General features: G+C 39.8%; 1 protein-coding gene across 1 annotated transcript in view; it reads right to left on the reverse strand.

The window, feature by feature from the left end:
- Positions 1 to 8,805: 8,805 nt before the first annotated feature.
- The window catches only part of Cfap58 (cilia and flagella associated protein 58), a 95,899-nt gene continuing 86,220 nt past the window's right edge, over positions 8,806 to 18,484 (reverse strand). The window contains exons 16-18 of the mRNA XM_048336336.1: positions 16,331 to 16,450; positions 13,516 to 13,649; positions 8,806 to 8,935 (exon numbers count right to left, since the gene is read on the reverse strand). Coding sequence (XP_048192293.1) covers positions 8,806 to 8,935; positions 13,516 to 13,649; positions 16,331 to 16,450 — 384 coding nt within the window. The remainder of the gene's footprint in view (positions 8,936 to 13,515; positions 13,650 to 16,330; positions 16,451 to 18,484) is intronic.

An 18,484-nucleotide genomic window follows, 5' to 3' on the forward strand; every position in this document is an offset into this window, starting at 1 on the left:
ATTCAGCACTTACTACATGCCAGACCCTGTGCAAATGATCACATATGCTCTCCTGTGATCCTCACAACCATTCTACAAGATGAGTACTATTTTTATCCCCGCTGTATAAATGAGTCTCTAAATGCTAGCAAGATTACCTAACTAACTTGCTTGAGATCAAACAGCCATGATTGGGATAGTATGGATTCAAATTTTCAGAAGAGCTATTTGTATTCCCATGTTCACTTGTAACCCTATTCCTCACAGCCTACAGAATCAAGCAATGAATTTAACAGGTAAAATGTGAACTGCATGTGTGAGAGAGAGTGTGTGAAATATTGTTCAGCCTTTTAAAAGGTCATCCTAGTACAAATAGCAATAACCTGGATGAACTGGTGAACATTATGATATACAAGACAAATAGAAAAACAAATGCCTAATGATCTCACTTATATGTGGAAATGCAAAAGTTGAAGTCATAGAAATTGAGAGTAGAATCGTGGATAGCAAAAGCTGAGAAGGGCAGAGGAAAGCAATGGGCTGATGACAGTTAAGGGTACAAAGTGTCAGGCAGACAGCAGGGCTAAGTGTTAAAGCCTGTTGCCCAGCAGGGTAACCACAGTCAATTTTTTTTAATGTGTATTTCATTTTTTTCAAATTTAAAAATGTTTAAAAATGAACTTCTATTCTAATTCACACCATACATAAAATGAACTCTAAGTGGTTTATAAACAAATTTAAAAGTCAAGATGGTGCTAAACTTGCAGAGGAAAAGCATAGTAAATGATGGCTGTTTTTTTGGAGTAGGCCAAAGCTGCTTCAGACAGGACAGTAGAATCACAATATAAGATAAATAAAGATACATTGGAACTTAATAAAATATAAAATGCTCTTCAAAGTACACTATTGAGAAAATGAAAAGGTGAGCTATAAACTGAGTGAAAATCATTGTCACACATCTGACAGACATTCATATCTAGACATTACAATCTAATAAGAAAATTTTAAAACAAGCTGAAGGTGGGAGAGAATGACAGAAAGAGAGACATGGTTCAAATACAATTGTACTTATTACTCATTACCTGATTTATGTAACTGTAACCCCTCTGTTCATCAACTCTACAATAACAATTAAAAATAGGCTGAAGGTTTGAAGACACTTTAAATAATAAGACATATGAATGACTAAAGTCACAAGAAAAGATGTACAAATCTAAGTCATATTGTCATATAACAATATCAGTATTGATGAGGATATAAAGCAACTGGAGTCCATGCATCATTGATAGAAAGGTAAAAGGAACAATCAGAAAAATATCTGTATGTGACTGTTCCCAGAACCTTTATTCCTAAGGGCTAGAAACCAGAAACAAATTGAACTCCCATCAACAGGTTAAAAACTAATGTTAATTCCATAGAATATTGCTCTACACTATTAAAAAAATGGCTGAATTATTAACATATACAATGACATGGATGTGTCAAAAAGCACTGTACTATTTGAAACAAAGAAGCCATGCTCAAACAATGCAAAGCTTATGATTCCATTATATGCAATTCTAGGAAAGACAATACTAATCAATGATAAAAATCATCTATGTGGTTGCTAAGGCCAAATGGAGACTAGGGATAATGAATTGCCAAATGACAAAAGGGTATTGGCAGGGTTGGGGTGGGGGGAGACTGTAGTAATAGTTGCACTAGTGACTTGGGGATTTGTATTTGTTAATTATGTTAACCAAAATGAACTAGGAACTGGTAGCTCATGCCTGTAATCCTCACTACTCAGAAGGCTGAGATTTAAGGATCACTGTCCGAAGCAAGTTCAAGCAGGAAAGTCTGTGAGACTCTTATCTCCAATTAAGCACCAGAAAACTGAAGTGGTGCTGTGGCTTAAAGTGGGAGAGCACCATCCTTGAGCAGAAAAAGCTCAGGGACAGTGCCCAGGCACTGAGTTCAAGTACCAACAACACCAAAAGATATAAATAAAAATGTACATGTATAGATAAGTAAGTGTATGCTTTATAAAGCCCCAAGATACATTCAACAATAAAAAACAATAGTACTTCAAAGGTGATATTCAAAATATTTAACAATTAGGAAGCACAAGTTCTGACCAATCAGAACAAACAGTAGGTATAAAAAAATCAATATACCACACACCCCCTTGCCAACCCAGGAGCACAATATTTCTCAGTAGGTGGCATGATTATTGATATACTTGCTCTTCTTCTTGCTTATCTTTACTTTGTAATTTTCTGTAACAATCAGGTACTTTAAAAGAAAGAAAAAAATCTATTTTTAATTATAAAAAAGAAGAATGGTACCCTGTTGATACCACATTTCCTACTGTTATAAAATTCTAATGGATCTCAAAACCCTAATGGAACTTTTAAATAATAGATATGAGAAATGGTATACTAAAACAGCATTGGATTCAAAGTTAAAAATGGATAATGCTATAAAAATATTTTCCATCTACTACAAAGGAAATGGTAAGATATATTTTATATCATTTTACAATTTTAATATTTTAACATGCCCTCCTTTAACTCCCATCCCACCTAGACCTCTGTACAATTGATTGTGCTTAAGGGAGACAAAGCAGATTATTCTTTTTCCAAATTGTCTTGACTCTGTAGTGCTATCTTACACAAAATCCATCCTGTAGTATTTTCCTGTGGGTATCTTGGCCTGGGTCAAACTTCAACTTCTGAGCAAGTCAGGAAACCAAATGGTAATTATCAACCCTGGATAAATTCTTACAACATAATTACTGTCATGACAAGGAGAATTGCTTTCATCTCTTCCTAGTACAATCACCAGCGTCTCTATGGCTTATCACAGTAACAAACCTTTGCTCTGAGCCATTTTTTAGAGGTAAGCACAATAAAAAACCTGGCTATAAGAACAGTCAAGAGAAGTTATGATCAGCAAATGATGACCAGGGAGTCCCTTTTATCATGTTTCTCTCTATTAACAGAGAAACTATACCTGTTTCTATCAACCCAGTTGGGAGTCAATGGATGGTTTAGCAACAGGACTCCTTTCTGAAACTCTGAAAACCCCAGGGTAAAATTATGCTACTATACGATCTCCTAATGTTGCTTCTTTAATGCTGCTCAAATTTGTGGTTTTAAAACTAGCCAGGCCCACTGTGAATTCAAAGTTACCAGTAATGGCATGCAAATCTCACTGTTTTACACAGATCTCTTTTTGTACTGTGGCAATGATGGAGACACCTGTACCTTTCACAGGTAGTCCATATTATACCCTGGGCTGTCAGGAAGTAGAGAAATGAAAATGGTGACAGTATCTCCATTGTTTCCAGCCTTAACTCACTCCTCTTCCATTTGAACATGAATGTTCTGTCTAATAAAGCTACACATCCATTCCCAGAGTCCTTTTCAGTCTTGGTTTATGAGACCCCTGACAGCAACAGTGGGGGACCCCTCTACCCTGTTACATGGATAGAAACAGGAAGAAAAGGGCAGCAGAGGCCACTGGGATCTTTCCCTCTGGTGGTCAAAGGAAGATTATATAACTTCTGAAAGTGAAAGATTACCTTGTCCCATGATCATAATTACAAGAAATGCATGGAATTTTTCACAAAGGCACCCATTGTAGCATTTCTACAAGATATTCTGTTATAAATTACCTTACCAAATCCAGCTCCTTCCAGACATTTTAATATCATCCACCCTCCAAATAAGGATTTAAATTACCCTTACTGTTAATAAAGATTACATAACAACCTCTCTAATTACAAAACTTTAGCTATCTCTTATGTAACAATGACAATGGCAGATGTTAATAGAACAATCACTCTATGCCCAACATTGTTCTAAGTTTACATTCATTAATTCATTCAGTCCTCAAAAACAGGCCATTGTAATGATGAGTCAGGATTCATACCCAGCAGCTGTGTCCAGAGTGTTGCCATATTGAGATAAATGAAGAATCCCAGGGTCATTTTCTCTCTGCTTCCCTGCTACCATGGGGGACTATTCAACTGGGAAATGCTTCCTGAAATCACTGAGGACTGTTATGGCCAAAATGAAATGTGTGGAGCTGGAACCCCAAACTAAGGCTTCAGGATTCAAATTCAGGCTTCTATTCACACTGCCACCCCTGTTGCTGGTGAGGAGAAGGTAAGACTGTGCTATAAAACAGATATAGAACCCAAACATAGCATGTGACCAGAGGAGTTTCTCATTGGAAGTGCCTAGCCAGGTCACATGGAAGCCTCCTGACTGATGCTTGAGCCTCTCTAGAAATCAAGGGGTATAGTGGAAGACTCAAGACAAATCCACAGCATATGGTATCTGGAAGAGCTCGAGGGCTGTCCACCATTGTAGCAGTACATGTGCAGGCAAAGTCTGTCATGGAGAAGCCATGATGTCCCTAACCCAAGAGGGTTTCCTGGAATTGAGCTCCTACTGGGCATTATGGACCCATTTCACTGCTTTTTATGAATGGTCTCTGTAACTCCTCCACAATCTTGTGAGAGAGCCATCAAAACCTAGACAGAGGCAGAATAAGGGCTAAGGAAAATGGGTGAAACTGGAGATTATGTTAAGTGAAATAAGCCAGAGGAAGACCCCTATTGTGTGTTCTCTCTCATATGCAGAATCTAGACCAAAATGAAAAAGAAAGAGAAGAGAATAAAATGGGTACTGCATGGGGAGGGAAATGAGTGGGAGAAGGAAGAGGAAAGGGAAGGATGATTAGGAGTAATTCTGACTGAAGTACTTTATGTGCATGTATGAAAACAGGATAATGAAACCTATTAAAATTATTCTAAAAAAGAGAGAGGAAAGACAAAAAGAGCAGTAGAAGGTGTGAATTTGATCAAAGTACATTATATGTAATGTGAAAATATCCTTGTATAGTTAATATATGTTAATAAAAGAGATTGTACGAAATAAACACACGCAAACTCTTTAAAAATATAATTCTAGGCTCCATTCCCCTAGAGAACTAAACCTCTTGCATAGCATCCCAAAGAATTCGAATGACATAGGCTACGTCTTCAGAATATCTCTGTGGAAGAATGGGGAAATCTCCAGTTAGTTTCTTTTGTCTAAACAGAATAGGGCTGTCTCTGAGGAAAGACATCATCACTGACTTACAGAAATGGAAATGGCCCCACCGTGAGTCTTTAGCCTTGAAGTGCTCTTGGTAAGCTCTCTGGGACATACCCATGCTCAATATTCTTGTACATCATCCCCAAAAAAGCTGATAATCAAGGCCTCATCACAAGATCACCGTGAGGCTACTTTCTGCCTCTCTCACAGGAACCATTTGGGAGAAGCAAAAGGCAGAGGATGACACCAGCTGATCCATGATCCCATATGTACTTTGGCATTCAAAAGTCAACAGCAATTATAAAGCTATGGTAATAAAAACAGCTTGGTATTGGCACCAGAACAGGCCTGAAGACCAATGGAACAGAATTGAAGACCCAGAAATGAACCCACAGAACTACGCCTACTTAATCTTTGATAAAGGAGCTAAAACAATAGTTTGGAAGAAAGATAGCCTCTTTAACAAATGGTGCTGGCAAAACTGGTTCAACACATGCAACAAACTAAAACTAGATCCTTATATATCACCCTGCACCAAAATCAATTCCAAATGGATTAAAGACCTCGAAATCAAAACAGACACCCTGAAAACACTAAAGGAAGGAGTAGGAGAAACACTTGGGCTCCTTGGCGCAGGACGGAACTTCCTTAACAAAGACCCAGAAAGGCTACAAATCAAAGAAAGGTTGGACAAATGGGACTTCATCAAACTGCAGAGCTTCTACACGGCAAAGGACATAGCTCGCAAGATAAACAGAAAGCCCACAGATTGGGAGAAGATCTTTACCGGCCATTCAACGAACAAAGGCCTCATCTCTAAAATATATGCAGAACTAAAAAAATTACCTTCCTCCAAAACAAAACCACAAAGAACCAATAGCCCCCTCATCAAGTGGGCTAAAGACTTACAAAGAGACTTCTCTGATGAGGAAATGAGAATGGCCAAGAGACATATGAAAAAGTGCTCTACATCACTGGCCATAAAAGAAATCCAAATCAAAACAACATTGAGATTCCATCTCACCCCAGTAAGAATGTCATATATCAAGAAAACTAACAATAACAACTGTTGGAGGGGATGTGGCCAAAAGAGAACCCTACTTCATTGTTGGTGGGAATGTAAACTGGTTCAGCAACTCTGGCAAGCAGTATGGAGATTCCTCAGAAGGCTAAATATAGAACTCCCCTATGACCCAGCAACCCCACTTTTGGGTATCTATCCAAAAAACCACAAACAAAATCACAGTAAAGCCACCAGCACAACAATGTTCATCACAGTGCAATTTGTCATAGCGAGAATCTGGAACCAACCCAGATGCCCCCCAGTTAGACGAATGGATCAGGAAAATGTGGTACATATACACAATGGAATTTTATGCCTCTATCAGAAAGAATGGCATTGCCCCATTTGTAAGGAAATGAAAGGACTTGGAAAAAATTATACTAAGTGAAGTGAGCCAGACCCAAAGAAACATGGACTCTATGGTCTCCCTTATTGGGAATAATTAGTACAGGTTTAGGCAAGTCACAGCAGAGGATCACAAGAGCCCAGTAGCTATACCCTTATGATCACATAAGATGATGCTAAGTGAAATGAACTCCATGTTATGTAAACGATTGTTATATCACAGTTGTAACTACTTTCAACGTCCCATGTGTATCTGTAGCTTCTACTATTGATGATGTTCTTGTATCACCTTCCTGTGGTTGTACCTACACTATCTCTGTAATCTTATCTGAGTATATTGGAAACCATCTATACTGGTATTAGAACTAGGAAATTGAAAGGGAATACCAAAATCAAGAGACACAGGCTAAAAAAAGACAAACAACTACAAAAGCAATACTTGCAAAACTGTTTGGTGTAAGTGAACTGAATACCTCATGGGAGGAAAGAGAAAGGGGTGGGGAGAATGAGGGATGAGGTAACAAATAGTACAAGAAATGTATCCAATGCCTAACGTATGAAACTGTAACCTCTCTGTACATCAGTTTGATAATAAAAATTTGAAAAAAAAAATAAGTCAACAGCAGCAGTGTCTGTCCCAGTGCTACCACTGCCTAAAGACAAGGAGAGCTGACCTCAGCCAATGACTGACATCATGTGGGTATAAACACCTCAGCCACCTCAGCAGATGAGAACTCTGAGATGGGATTGCATTGCTCTGACAACGCCTGCAAGGAATATGACTTCGTATTTTCTCAAACTCCTTCCCTTCCTGGCTTACAACTCTATTCTCTTCTGGCTTTGTTTTTGGGGTGTGTGTGTGTGTGTGTGTGTGTGTGTGTGTGTGTGTTTCTGTTTTGTTTTGTTTTGGTATCAATTCAAAGTAAATCACTTTCATAGCCATCCCTGTCATTGTTCTGCCTCTGGTGAACACCACCTGACAGGTAACACTGACGTTGATGGACTAATGCGGCCACAGGCACCCAGAAGACTCCATTTAATCCCACCTTTCTGAGAAGAAACATCTTAACTCATTAACACTGTAGCTGTTCACAATGAGGAATCTTGGTCACTTGGCACAAAATGGTATATTCTTTTTTTTTCTTTTCTTTTCTTTTTTTTGGCCAGTCCTGGGCCTTGGACTCAGGGCCTGAGCACTGTCCCTGGCTTCTTCCCGCTCAAGGCTAGCACTCTGCCACTTGAGCCACAGCGCCACTTCTGGCCGTTTTCTGTATATGTGGTGCTGGGGAATCGAACCTAGGGCCTCGTGTATCCGAAGCAGGCACTCTTGCCACTAGGCTATATCCCCAGCCCCAAAATGGTATATTCTAATGATCTACTCACAGTGTCCTTGCTCATTGCTGAGCTACTTGCTCCCTCAATCACTTAAAAAATTATAGAAATCAAGTGATTGTAAGGGATATGGCCAGAGTGTTCTCACACAGTATGATTGAACAAACACTTAATAAGGAAACTATGAACTAAAGCCAAAACAACTGTGGCTTTGACAAATGAAAATGTAATGGTTCGATGGATCAAAATGCTATCTGGCAGCCTGAGAGTCAAATAGATCACTGAGCTCAAGAATGGTCAAGCATGAGGTCTAGAAGAAAATAGATAACAATCTGACCCCCTCATTTTACCTTTCAGCATTTCCCTCAGTGTTTTAAAGTGTACTTACATACACGACCAAATCAAAGATAAAAATATCTACAAATGTTCTTATTTATTTGTTTAATGATGAACTATTTATTGGCATGTCTCTTTGGCCTAGATTTAGTTATCCCAGGCTCTCCCCTAAAAAAATCCCACATGAAAATCATTCAAAAACACTTTAGTTTGTCCTCTTCTCCGATTTCATGCAATAGCTTGGTAATGAAGAATCATTAAAATAAGGGCCTTATTAATAAGAGAGGATGGGATGCATTGCATTTCAAAAATATTTTAACTATAAAAGCTTCAAGTGCACACATACCTACAATAGAGAAATTAATTTCAAAGCTTTATCTATCAGGAGTATCTACATCCGATGTGTTTTCAGATGTATCAATGTGGTTGTACCAAAAATTCTGCTTCATGAGATGGGTTAGCCTAATTGAACAGATATAATTACAACCCATTAAGGTCCATATGGCAAAAGTACAATGCCATCACTCAGAAGGTACATGGCTGTGACAATTGCAATATTTTTTCCATCTTGAAATCTGAGCACCGGGTTTTCCTAGATATCTATGATCCAAGGGTTATAAACAATTCCTTCAAAAGTATTCCTGTGCAAATTTCATGAGCTGCTCAACTGGATCCAACCAGTGGCTTCAAGTTGGCATTAAAGAATTTGTTGAGGGGGAACCCGCCCCCGGTGTAACGAGAGGCTGGTTTGATCGCTGAGAAGGTGTTTTCTGGGGGCACTCTGTCCTTGTTTCTGTAAGAGAAAAGGTGAAAGTTAGTTTCTCTAATGTTCTTTTTTCTTCATCTTCAAAAGTTTGATATTATGGAAGTTCCTAGGGTGAGTTAGCCACCAAAAATGACCTAGATTAAAACTTTACTTTTAGACAAGGTAGTGTTGTAAGTCTAATTAGACATTCCTTGATAACACATTGAACTAGGGGCAGACAATTAAATGTGAAATGTGTTCTCTTAGTGTTGATCTAAATACGGTCAGAGGACCCCATGATAGCTCAGGCACTGTGGATTTAGTGGCTCTTGGCTGATGATCATCTTCCTGTTTTAGAAAACATTTGTTTAGTTCCAAAGATCAGTCAGGAGAATCTTTCTCTTAGCTCAATTATAATGACTAATTCACCACTTATCAAATGATACATTCCAAAGATCTGGTGGAAGCTTATAAATATTTACTACATACTTGCTATCTCTCATCGTATTTGGACATTTATAAAATACAAATGTTTCTGGTATTCTATGACAAGCAACACTTATTAGCAGAAATCATTGAAGACACAAGAAAATTTGGAGAAGATTTTAAAGGATAGTGTTTTGGTGACATTAGAAAATGAGCTCTATCCTGAAATATACAATGTATATTCTGAATGGGTTTCCTTTAAACACACACACACACACACACACACACACACACGTTTCCTGTAGAGGTAACTGAGTTTCACACAAGTGATCATTTGTATAAGGGTCTTGAAGAAGACATTGATGGAATCCCTTTTAAACCAAAATTAAGCAAACTGTTGAGACTAAACTCAATTAAACAGGACATATATGAATGATTTGTCTTAAGTGAATGAATTCTACCTTAAAAAAAAAATCAAACTGGCCCTGGAAACTTCAGACCAGACAGGGGATTTGAGATGGAGAGATAAAGTGGGGGGGGGGGGGCAGGTGAGACACAGAGTGCAGTGAAAGATGAAAGAAAGCAAAAAAAGGGGAAATTATATGAGTTGCTATTTTTATAGAGAACATCAACTGGGAATATTCTAAATTATCCCATTTGGAAAGAATCTGTAGCAGGGGGCTGTTTTAATCAACCCAGCAGTCTCTAAACAAACTTACTTGATGACTGTGAAACTCCATCCCCCACAAATAGGACAAAAGCCTTTGCTTTGAGTGGTTCCAGCAAAGAGGACTCCTTCATGTTCTTTGGCAACTTGTCTGGCTCCTGATTGGTTTTAGATGCTGGCAGCCCTTTATCCCTTTCCCCCTTCCACTCTCTTGCCTTAAATAACCTGAATTCTCCTTTCTGAAGGAACTTCAGCTTAATGCTTCTGGCTTGGTCTAAAGCTGACTAATGGGAATACTGTCTCCTTTACATTATCTTTTTAATGTATTTATAGGCCATTATAATGACTCCCTGCAGCCTTCTTCTCTCCAGTCTAAACTATCTCAGCAATTTTGTTCTTGCCTCTGCATATTTTTTTTCTCCCATACCTTAATCTCTTTTGCTGTGCTCCTAGGAACTCACTTCTCTGAAACCCTGAGCAAGCCAGTGGAGTTACAAGTGATGGGCGTTTAAGGCCCAGAAGAGAACAGATAAAGGGAGAAGCTCCTGAGCAGCACCCTCATAGAAATCGTCCTGCCATGCTGGAAATGCCCCATGTGGAGCCAGCAAACACATGGAGCACCTGGGAGCTTTTGAAATGCCAAGAGTGCAAATGAGAAAGAGAATTATCAGTTCATTTTTTTTCAATATGCCAGTACTGGGGTTTGAACTCAGAGCCTGAATGATGTCCCTTCAGCTTTTGTGCGTGTGTGTGTGTGTGTGTGTGTGTGTGTGTGTGTGTGTGTGTGTGTGTGCTCAAGTCTGCTGCACTCTACCTCTTGAGCCACAACTTCACTTCCAGCTTTTTGGTGGCTAGTTGGAGATAAAAATCTTACAAACTTTCCTGCCCTGGTGGGCTTTGAATTGTGATGCTTAGACTTTAGCCTCCTGAGGAGCTAGGATTCCAGGCAGGAGCCACAAGCACCTGGTTCCATTTAATTGTGATTTAAACTTAGATAGCCACAAGTGGTGTAAGACTGAGACAGCAGGTTTCTCCTGATGGGCCTCTGAGAAGGGCTGAGCCCACGGGAGGCTCATTCTCCTGTGCCTAGCAAACTACAGAGTGGTCAGTAAGACCAAAGAAGACTAAGTCAAACCCCAGGACAGAGGCAGAGAAATGAGCCAGCCAAGCAAGGATCATTAATTGGGCAGCCAAGATAGCTTCTTTGAACTGTATAAACAGGACCACTGTGCTCCAAATGGGGAATGTGGATACTGGAAGAGGAGTGAGATGATCCATTAGTGAAAGAAAGAAGGTATCAGGGATTCCACTTGTGATTTTATCTTATCAGAAAATCATGCTTTGTTAACAGTTACAAAATGACAAGAGTACGCATGTCATCTGTACATTAAAATATATCAGGTACATGGTCTGGGAATGTGGCCTAGCGGTAGAGTGCTTGCCTAGCATGCATGATGCCCTGGGTTCGATTCCTCAGCACCATATAAACAGAAAAAGCCGGAAGTGGTGCTGTGTCTCAAGTGGTAGAGTGCTAGCCTTGAGCAAAAAGAAGCCAGAGACAGTGCTCAGGCCCTGAGTCCAAGCCCCAGGACAGGCAAATATATATATGTATATATGTATATATATACATATATATATACATATATACATATATATGTATATATATATTCATATATTTGTAAATATATATTTATGTGTATAAATATATATCAGGTACAAATCTAAAAGTGCACTAAAATTTTTATTTTAAAAATACATGTGTAACAGTTCAAGAAATGTACCCAATGCCTAACATATGAAACTGTACCCTCTCTGTACATCACTTTGACAATAAATAAGAAAAAAAATTTTAAAAACTTTACCAAAAAAATACATGTGTATAGCCAGGCCTTGGTGACTCACACCTGTAATCCTAGCAACACAGAAGGCTGAGATCTGAGGATTGCAGTCCAAAACCAGCCCAAGCAGAAAAGTCCCAATGAGACTCTTATCTCCAATTAACCGCTCAAAAACCAGAAGTGGCACTGTGCCTCAAAAAGGTAGAGCACTAGCCTTGAGCAAAACACACTTGGGGACAGTGCCCAGGCCCTGAATTCAAGCTCCACAACTGACAAAAAGTGTGTGCGCATGTGTGTGTGTGTGTGTGTGTGTGTGTGTATGTGTGAAGATAGATAGAGAGAGAGAGAGAGAGAGAGAGAGAGAGAGGGAACTGTGCATTCAAGTATCTTTAGTGATGGGGTGTGTACTCAGAAGCTTGCAAGTCTCACTAAGAAGTTTCACTAAGCTAGAAGTCTTCCTCAGGTGGGACCTAGCCACATCGGCATTTTATAAGCACAACCTTGAAAGAATAGGGAAGGAAGGAGAGAGGAGAGGAGCCATAATGTTCCCACTCCACTATTCATTTACTTCATGTTTTTAATCTCAGTGGTTCTTGAAGTTCAAGGTGCCTGAGAATCATTGAGTGGCTTGTGAAATTACAGACTTCTGAGGCCCAGGCAGTACGTGCTGAACTCAAATATCTGGATCCCACATCCTGCATGCCTCATAAATCGCACTAGAAATTCTGAATCAGATAGTTGCTAGATCCACACTTTAAGACAGACTTATCTAAATGATAGCAGTATTTTACTCTACCAAGAAGCCGACATGTAAATGTGGACCGGGGGAATACTCTGATTTACAAGGAGGGCAGATTTTTACTGGCAAATGAATTTGCATCCAGTTACTTTATATGCTGTTTGCTGCTAACGGATTATAGGCAAATGCACTCAAACCATATTTCAGCTTGTCCCCAAAGTGTCCATGTAGATGAAATACCAACTATGACTTTCAACCTGCAATGGGAAGTCACTACAGCACTGGATGATATTAGCAATGACCCAGAATCTAACCAAGTTTCAAATCTACTTATTACTTTGAGCCCACCCCACCTCTCTTCTGGGACCTGGCTAATGTTAATCACAAAGTAAAGAGAGACTTAGCAACAGGTGTCCATCTGAAACCTTAAATGGCAACCTTCAGTTTGCATTTCCATCTCCTAGACAAAGAGCAATGCCAGTCAATCCTCCACCTCACACACTGAGCAGATGCTGTGTAGCTTATTAGCTAGTTCAAGATAGTTTCTCTAAAAATAAATTAAGTGTTCCTGATTATAGGGATCTGGCTGCAGTACTTGAGAAACAGGCTTCACCAAGTCCTGCTTAGCAGAAGTGCATGCAGCTTTAATTGTGAATGTGTATTTCCACCTGTGCAAAGCTGATTTTGAATACCATTTGCAAACAGCAAGAGTATGGTTGTCTTCATACTGTAAGAAAAGTTTGGGTGGGAAGACATATTATATATTAATCCTTTTGTCCCATGTTTGACCCATCAATGCGTAGGGGCCTAAAAGGGAACTCAGTGCTGGAAGAGACCCACCTCACTCTTGCATGAACCTCTGATTAACTGTTCACCCTGTGACTTAGTTTACCCCCATTTGCTAAGTATTTTATGACCATAGAGTAGGCACACATGGGAATGTTTGACCAATTCTTACTTCTGAAGCATTTGTTTACGTTTCAGAGCCAGGTATTTCTTCTTCAAACTTGCCAGTTCGTTGCCAAGTTTCTCAATCTCATATTTATCTTCTTGGCTCTGTGATTCAAACATATTCAATTCTGAAGACAAAACCTAATATGGCAAATAAAACAGCATTAGCAAAAGATACACAGCATGACAATATCCTCTCTTGAAAAATCGTCTTATACTGCTACAGTTTACCTCCACTGGAGCTAGAAGTACAAAACAATGTCCCGGCTTAACAACTAATCTCCATGCTGCCACCTGCTCAAGGTCTGTTACATATCTGGGTCAAAATCATGGCTGAGGACTGAAGGCTCATCAAGTGACAAGCATAAGTGAAACATCATTCTCCTGCTAAAAGAACTATCAGGTAACATTCAAACAGGCTCAGCTAAATGATATAATATGTTTCAAGGAATACCATGTGCAGAGACAGAAAAACTCCCAGGTATGCAGTCTAAAATTATTTTTAAAGCCTTTATAAAAATATTCAAGAAAAATCACACCAGGGAGTATGATTTAGATGAGGATTGCAGTAAGAATTATTCTGAAATAATTCTTGCCACCAGCACTAAACAAAGCAACCAATTTGTTTGCCAGGGTGCTTGTTCTGCTAAATGCCTCTCAGCTCTTTATCTCACCTCTTTATCCCAACACTGGGACACTTACTGAGAAGAAGTAGAGAGCTGTGGCAGGTACATAGGAAAGTGCAAAGCAACCCAGAGGCCTGGTCACCCATCTTCTCCCATGGATGTGTTCAATGGGTAGTTAATGGTCTCTGGTTGGGCAAGAATAAGAATTTACTCATCCAGATAAGACATAAAGCATAGAAATCTACTCATTACCTAACCTATGTAACTGTAACCACTCTGTACATCACCTTTACAACAAAAATAATTTTTAAAGATATAAAGCATAAATACCAAAGCTAGAATGTGCATCCTGCCAAAACCAAGGTGACAAAAGAGCCACTGTTGTTGTAAGGGGTATGCAAGATTAATTTTAACTCTTGCTTGCTATTTTGAAGATATGGATTGTTTTTTTTAAGTTTTTATTATAAAACATGTACAGAGAGGTTACAGTTTCATATGTTAGGCATTGGATACATTTCTTGTACTGTTTGTTACCTTGTCCCTCATACCCCCCTGTTTTTAAGATCACCATTATTTTTATTTGGTTTTTGGAAACAGTTCTCTATGTACCTCAGGCTACCCTCAAACCTACAATCCTCTTGCCTCCATCTTTCAAGTGCTGGGGTTGCAGATACATACCCACCATGACCAGCTTTTTATAAAGATGATTATTTTATTGTTTGGTTAGATTTCCTTCCTGTGCCGAGAACCAAACCCAGATCCTTGCACCTGCCAGCCAAGTGCTCTACCACTGAGCCACACCCCCAGCTCTTGATCCGCACTCTTTGGACTGCTCATCTGCTTGGAAACCTTTCCTCATCATTACTGTGAAAATTATTCTGACTGTGCTATTTGATCTAAGGAATGGGATTTTCATGCTGGAGGAAAATCGCTCTCAATAGTTGAATTCTTAGGGACAACAACTCTGTTTCTAAACAATGAATAGAGAATTTCCTTAGAGACCAGATAATGACACTGACCTATTGGTCTAGTTCAGTACCACCTGCTTCTAAACCGCTTCTACAAGAAGCATTTATTAAATTGCATTCTTAGCAAAAAAGAATAAAATCAGGATTTCCCCTAGGTGAAGGATTAAGGTAACAAAAGGCCCCTGGGAGAGCCATTTATGGCCATCAAGACCAAAGTGTAGATAAGACATAAACTGGTGCCTTTCTAATCTCTATACACTCTGAAAAAAATACAAGGGAAAATACTTTGTCTGAAATATTTAATTATTCCAAGGAACTAAAAAGAATTAAAAGTATATGTCTCATGCAAAACTCAAATTATGTGTCTAGATACCTGTGTGAAAAGAGCACCTAGAATAATTTGAAAATTAATATTCTATTAGACTTATTGGTCTTTTTTGTGTAAAATATCCTTCAATGTTCTGTCTTTCAAAGAGTTAATGCTATACTAGTGGATTGACATCTATTTTCCCCTAGACAGAGAGCGGTGACTATTGTCTTTACTTGGTAATAATACATCCCATGGACTTGTATATGTGAGACTTCTCTTGTGTACCAAGAATAGCAGATAGTTGCTTGGGAAGTAAAGCTGAAACTATCACGTGAAGACACATCATTTGGGAGAAAACGTATAGAAAGCACATAGAATAGCAAAACACTCCATCTCTACAGCTGAGGCTCATAAGTGACTTAGAAGAGTATTGTTTTTAAAAAATTATTGCATGATTTTACTTCCTTTCATGGCTCCTTATCTGACACACATGGTCATGGAGTCAGGCCCTGAGAACTAATATTTTGCTTTGATCAAGGCCCTGGATTCATTTATTTCAGGTAGCAAGGAATAGCAGAAACCTGCTTTTGATGTGAGGTCTGCTCCGGTGGTGTAATGATGTCCAATGTTTCTGCTGGTCCTTTCCACAATCCAAGTCTTCCACCATCTTGTGATTATCCACACCAACCCTTTCCTCCAAGTTTCCATTTCCTTGCTTCATCCTTCCCCCAACTCCTTCCTCTTGCACTCACTCTCCTCCTTCCGGGAACCAAGGTATCTAATGAGCTCTAGCAATGCTGGCTCGTGAAGGGTAGCATTTGAGAAACCAGATAACCATGTGCTATGGGTGTGGACTGGCCTCAGAGTGTGTGAGGTGTCCCTAGGCTCAACCAGCCAAGAGCAGGGCCTGCCACTTACTTTAAGTTGCTTGGTCTTCTCCTGCAGTGCGTGCCGGTAGATCTGGAGCTGCTCCGCAGCCTCGGGGCCAGGCTGCCGGGCCAAGATGTGTTTCAGTTCCACATACAGTTTCTCCTTTTCCTGGTGGAGAGTATAAACCAGAACAGAAATCACCAGCTTTGCCCAAGCAAGGAAAGCACGTTTGCTACAGGGCCACGGTGGCTTGAGAATGTCCAAGGAGACTTTATAGCCGTGCATTTGCTGACTTCATTTGCTGGCTGGCTCAATCTGCCCACGTCACACCATTCCTTATTAACACCAGTACTTGGACGCAGTAACAAGACAAATGAGCAAGAGACTCCTCTACCTGGACATAGGATCCCCTATAATCATAAGGTGGCACTAAAGACTATGGCTAGTGAAAGCAGAAGTGACTGACAGGAAGATCTAAGAGAGGGTTTATGAAAATGGCATTTGAATTGTCCTTCCAAATGTAAATAGGATCCACCCTCAACCAAAGAGAGGAAAGAAGAGATTTTTAGGTCCAAGTTTTGTGATGGCACAGGGGTATGGTGATACATCCAGCCAGCAGAGCCCAAGGCAGGGGGAGAAAAGGAATGAGGAGAGAGGAAACCCAGCTCATAGGGTAGGCCTAGATTTTGTTGGGAACATGACCTATGTGACAGTTGGGAGCCAGGGATAAGATGTGCCTGACTGTCTTCCAGAAAATATATCCAGCATCAGCAAGGAGAGTGTAGAATTAGGATTCTGCCTAGGGGCCCAGTGGAAGCAGATGATGCAGGAAGCTGGACCTCAGGCTTCAGGATGGGATATGTGGAGACATGGAGACTTCAAGGAAGTGGGATCAGATGGATCTGGAGACTGATCCAACCGTGAAAACAGAAGGGGCAGGAGCCACAATGACTCCCAAGTCTCCAATGGTAAGGGGGGCTCTGGGGGTGACAGAGGCAGGGATGCTGTACGAATGGGAGGTGATGTAGAGGTAGGAGGGGCAAGGAGCTTGGGGTGTTTCTGTCATTTGTTGAGAGGTGGCACTGAGACTGGACCCAGTAGGATACTAGGGAGAGAATCTAGGCAGGAAATGCAGCGAAGGGCAGTGAGAAGCAAAGGGCAAGTCAGACCAGAAAAGCTAGGTGTCTGGGAGAGCAAGAATTCTAGGGATGTGGAAGGAAAGGGGAACAGCAAAGAAAGAAAATATGGAAGCAACTGATCTTCTCCCAAAGAAAAGGAAGAGGCCAAAGGGGGAGAGGGGTGGTTGGAGTTCAGAGAAGGAGGGCTGCCGGCAGCCTTGGGTGATTCACTAGGACGTCGTAGATTATCTCAACTCAGGCTGCAGTGACCGAAGCTAAACCACAAATCAGAAGCAAGTGAAGAGAGTGAGTCTTACAAGGTATATGAATGGTATAAGAAGAAAAAAGAACTGAAAATACGTAGGGATGGGTAAGAACTCAGGAAAACAAGGTTAGGCAGCTTTGTGAGGCAAAAAGAAAGGATTTCCTAGGATTCTAAAGCAAATCAAATTTCCACAACTTAAACAACGAGCAATACAGACTTCTCATGTGTGTCCTGACTTTGATTGCTGGCAAAATGGTCTTAGGTCCTAAAGATATTGCACACAAGCAAAGATTTACTTTATCTCTGTATCTCTAAAGTACAATAACTTGAACAAACATTGATAATAATGAGGATGTCTGCTCATTAGTCTCTGTACATACTTACTTCCTTAAGGTAATTATGTTAAAAGAAAAACCATAAGAAGTACAAACCCTCTCATTAAATAAAATATCTAGTCAAACTTAAATGAATTTCTACTTAGAGGTACCTAATTGTGACATTGTCATTAAACGATCTTATTTTTTGCTAGAGCTTATAAAAGCCTTGAAAAAAAAAGCAGGTAAAATTCATTAGCTAGGTATTGTTATCATTTGTTTTAGTTTTGCTTTTCCTCTGGGAAAATTATAGAAACTTTATTACAAAAATAGAGCTTTCCCCACAGGAGAGCATTTGCCACATAAAAATTAGAAGAAACACACACACACACACACACACACACACACACAACACACACACACACTGTCATTAAAGAAATAATTCTAGAAATGACAAAGGTGCCCAAAAGTCTGTGATAAAGAAAACTTGCACAATAGAATTACA

The sequence above is a fragment of the Perognathus longimembris genome, chromosome 2, assembly GCF_023159225.1.
Source record: "Perognathus longimembris pacificus isolate PPM17 chromosome 2, ASM2315922v1, whole genome shotgun sequence".
Lineage (NCBI taxonomy): Eukaryota > Metazoa > Chordata > Mammalia > Rodentia > Heteromyidae > Perognathus > Perognathus longimembris.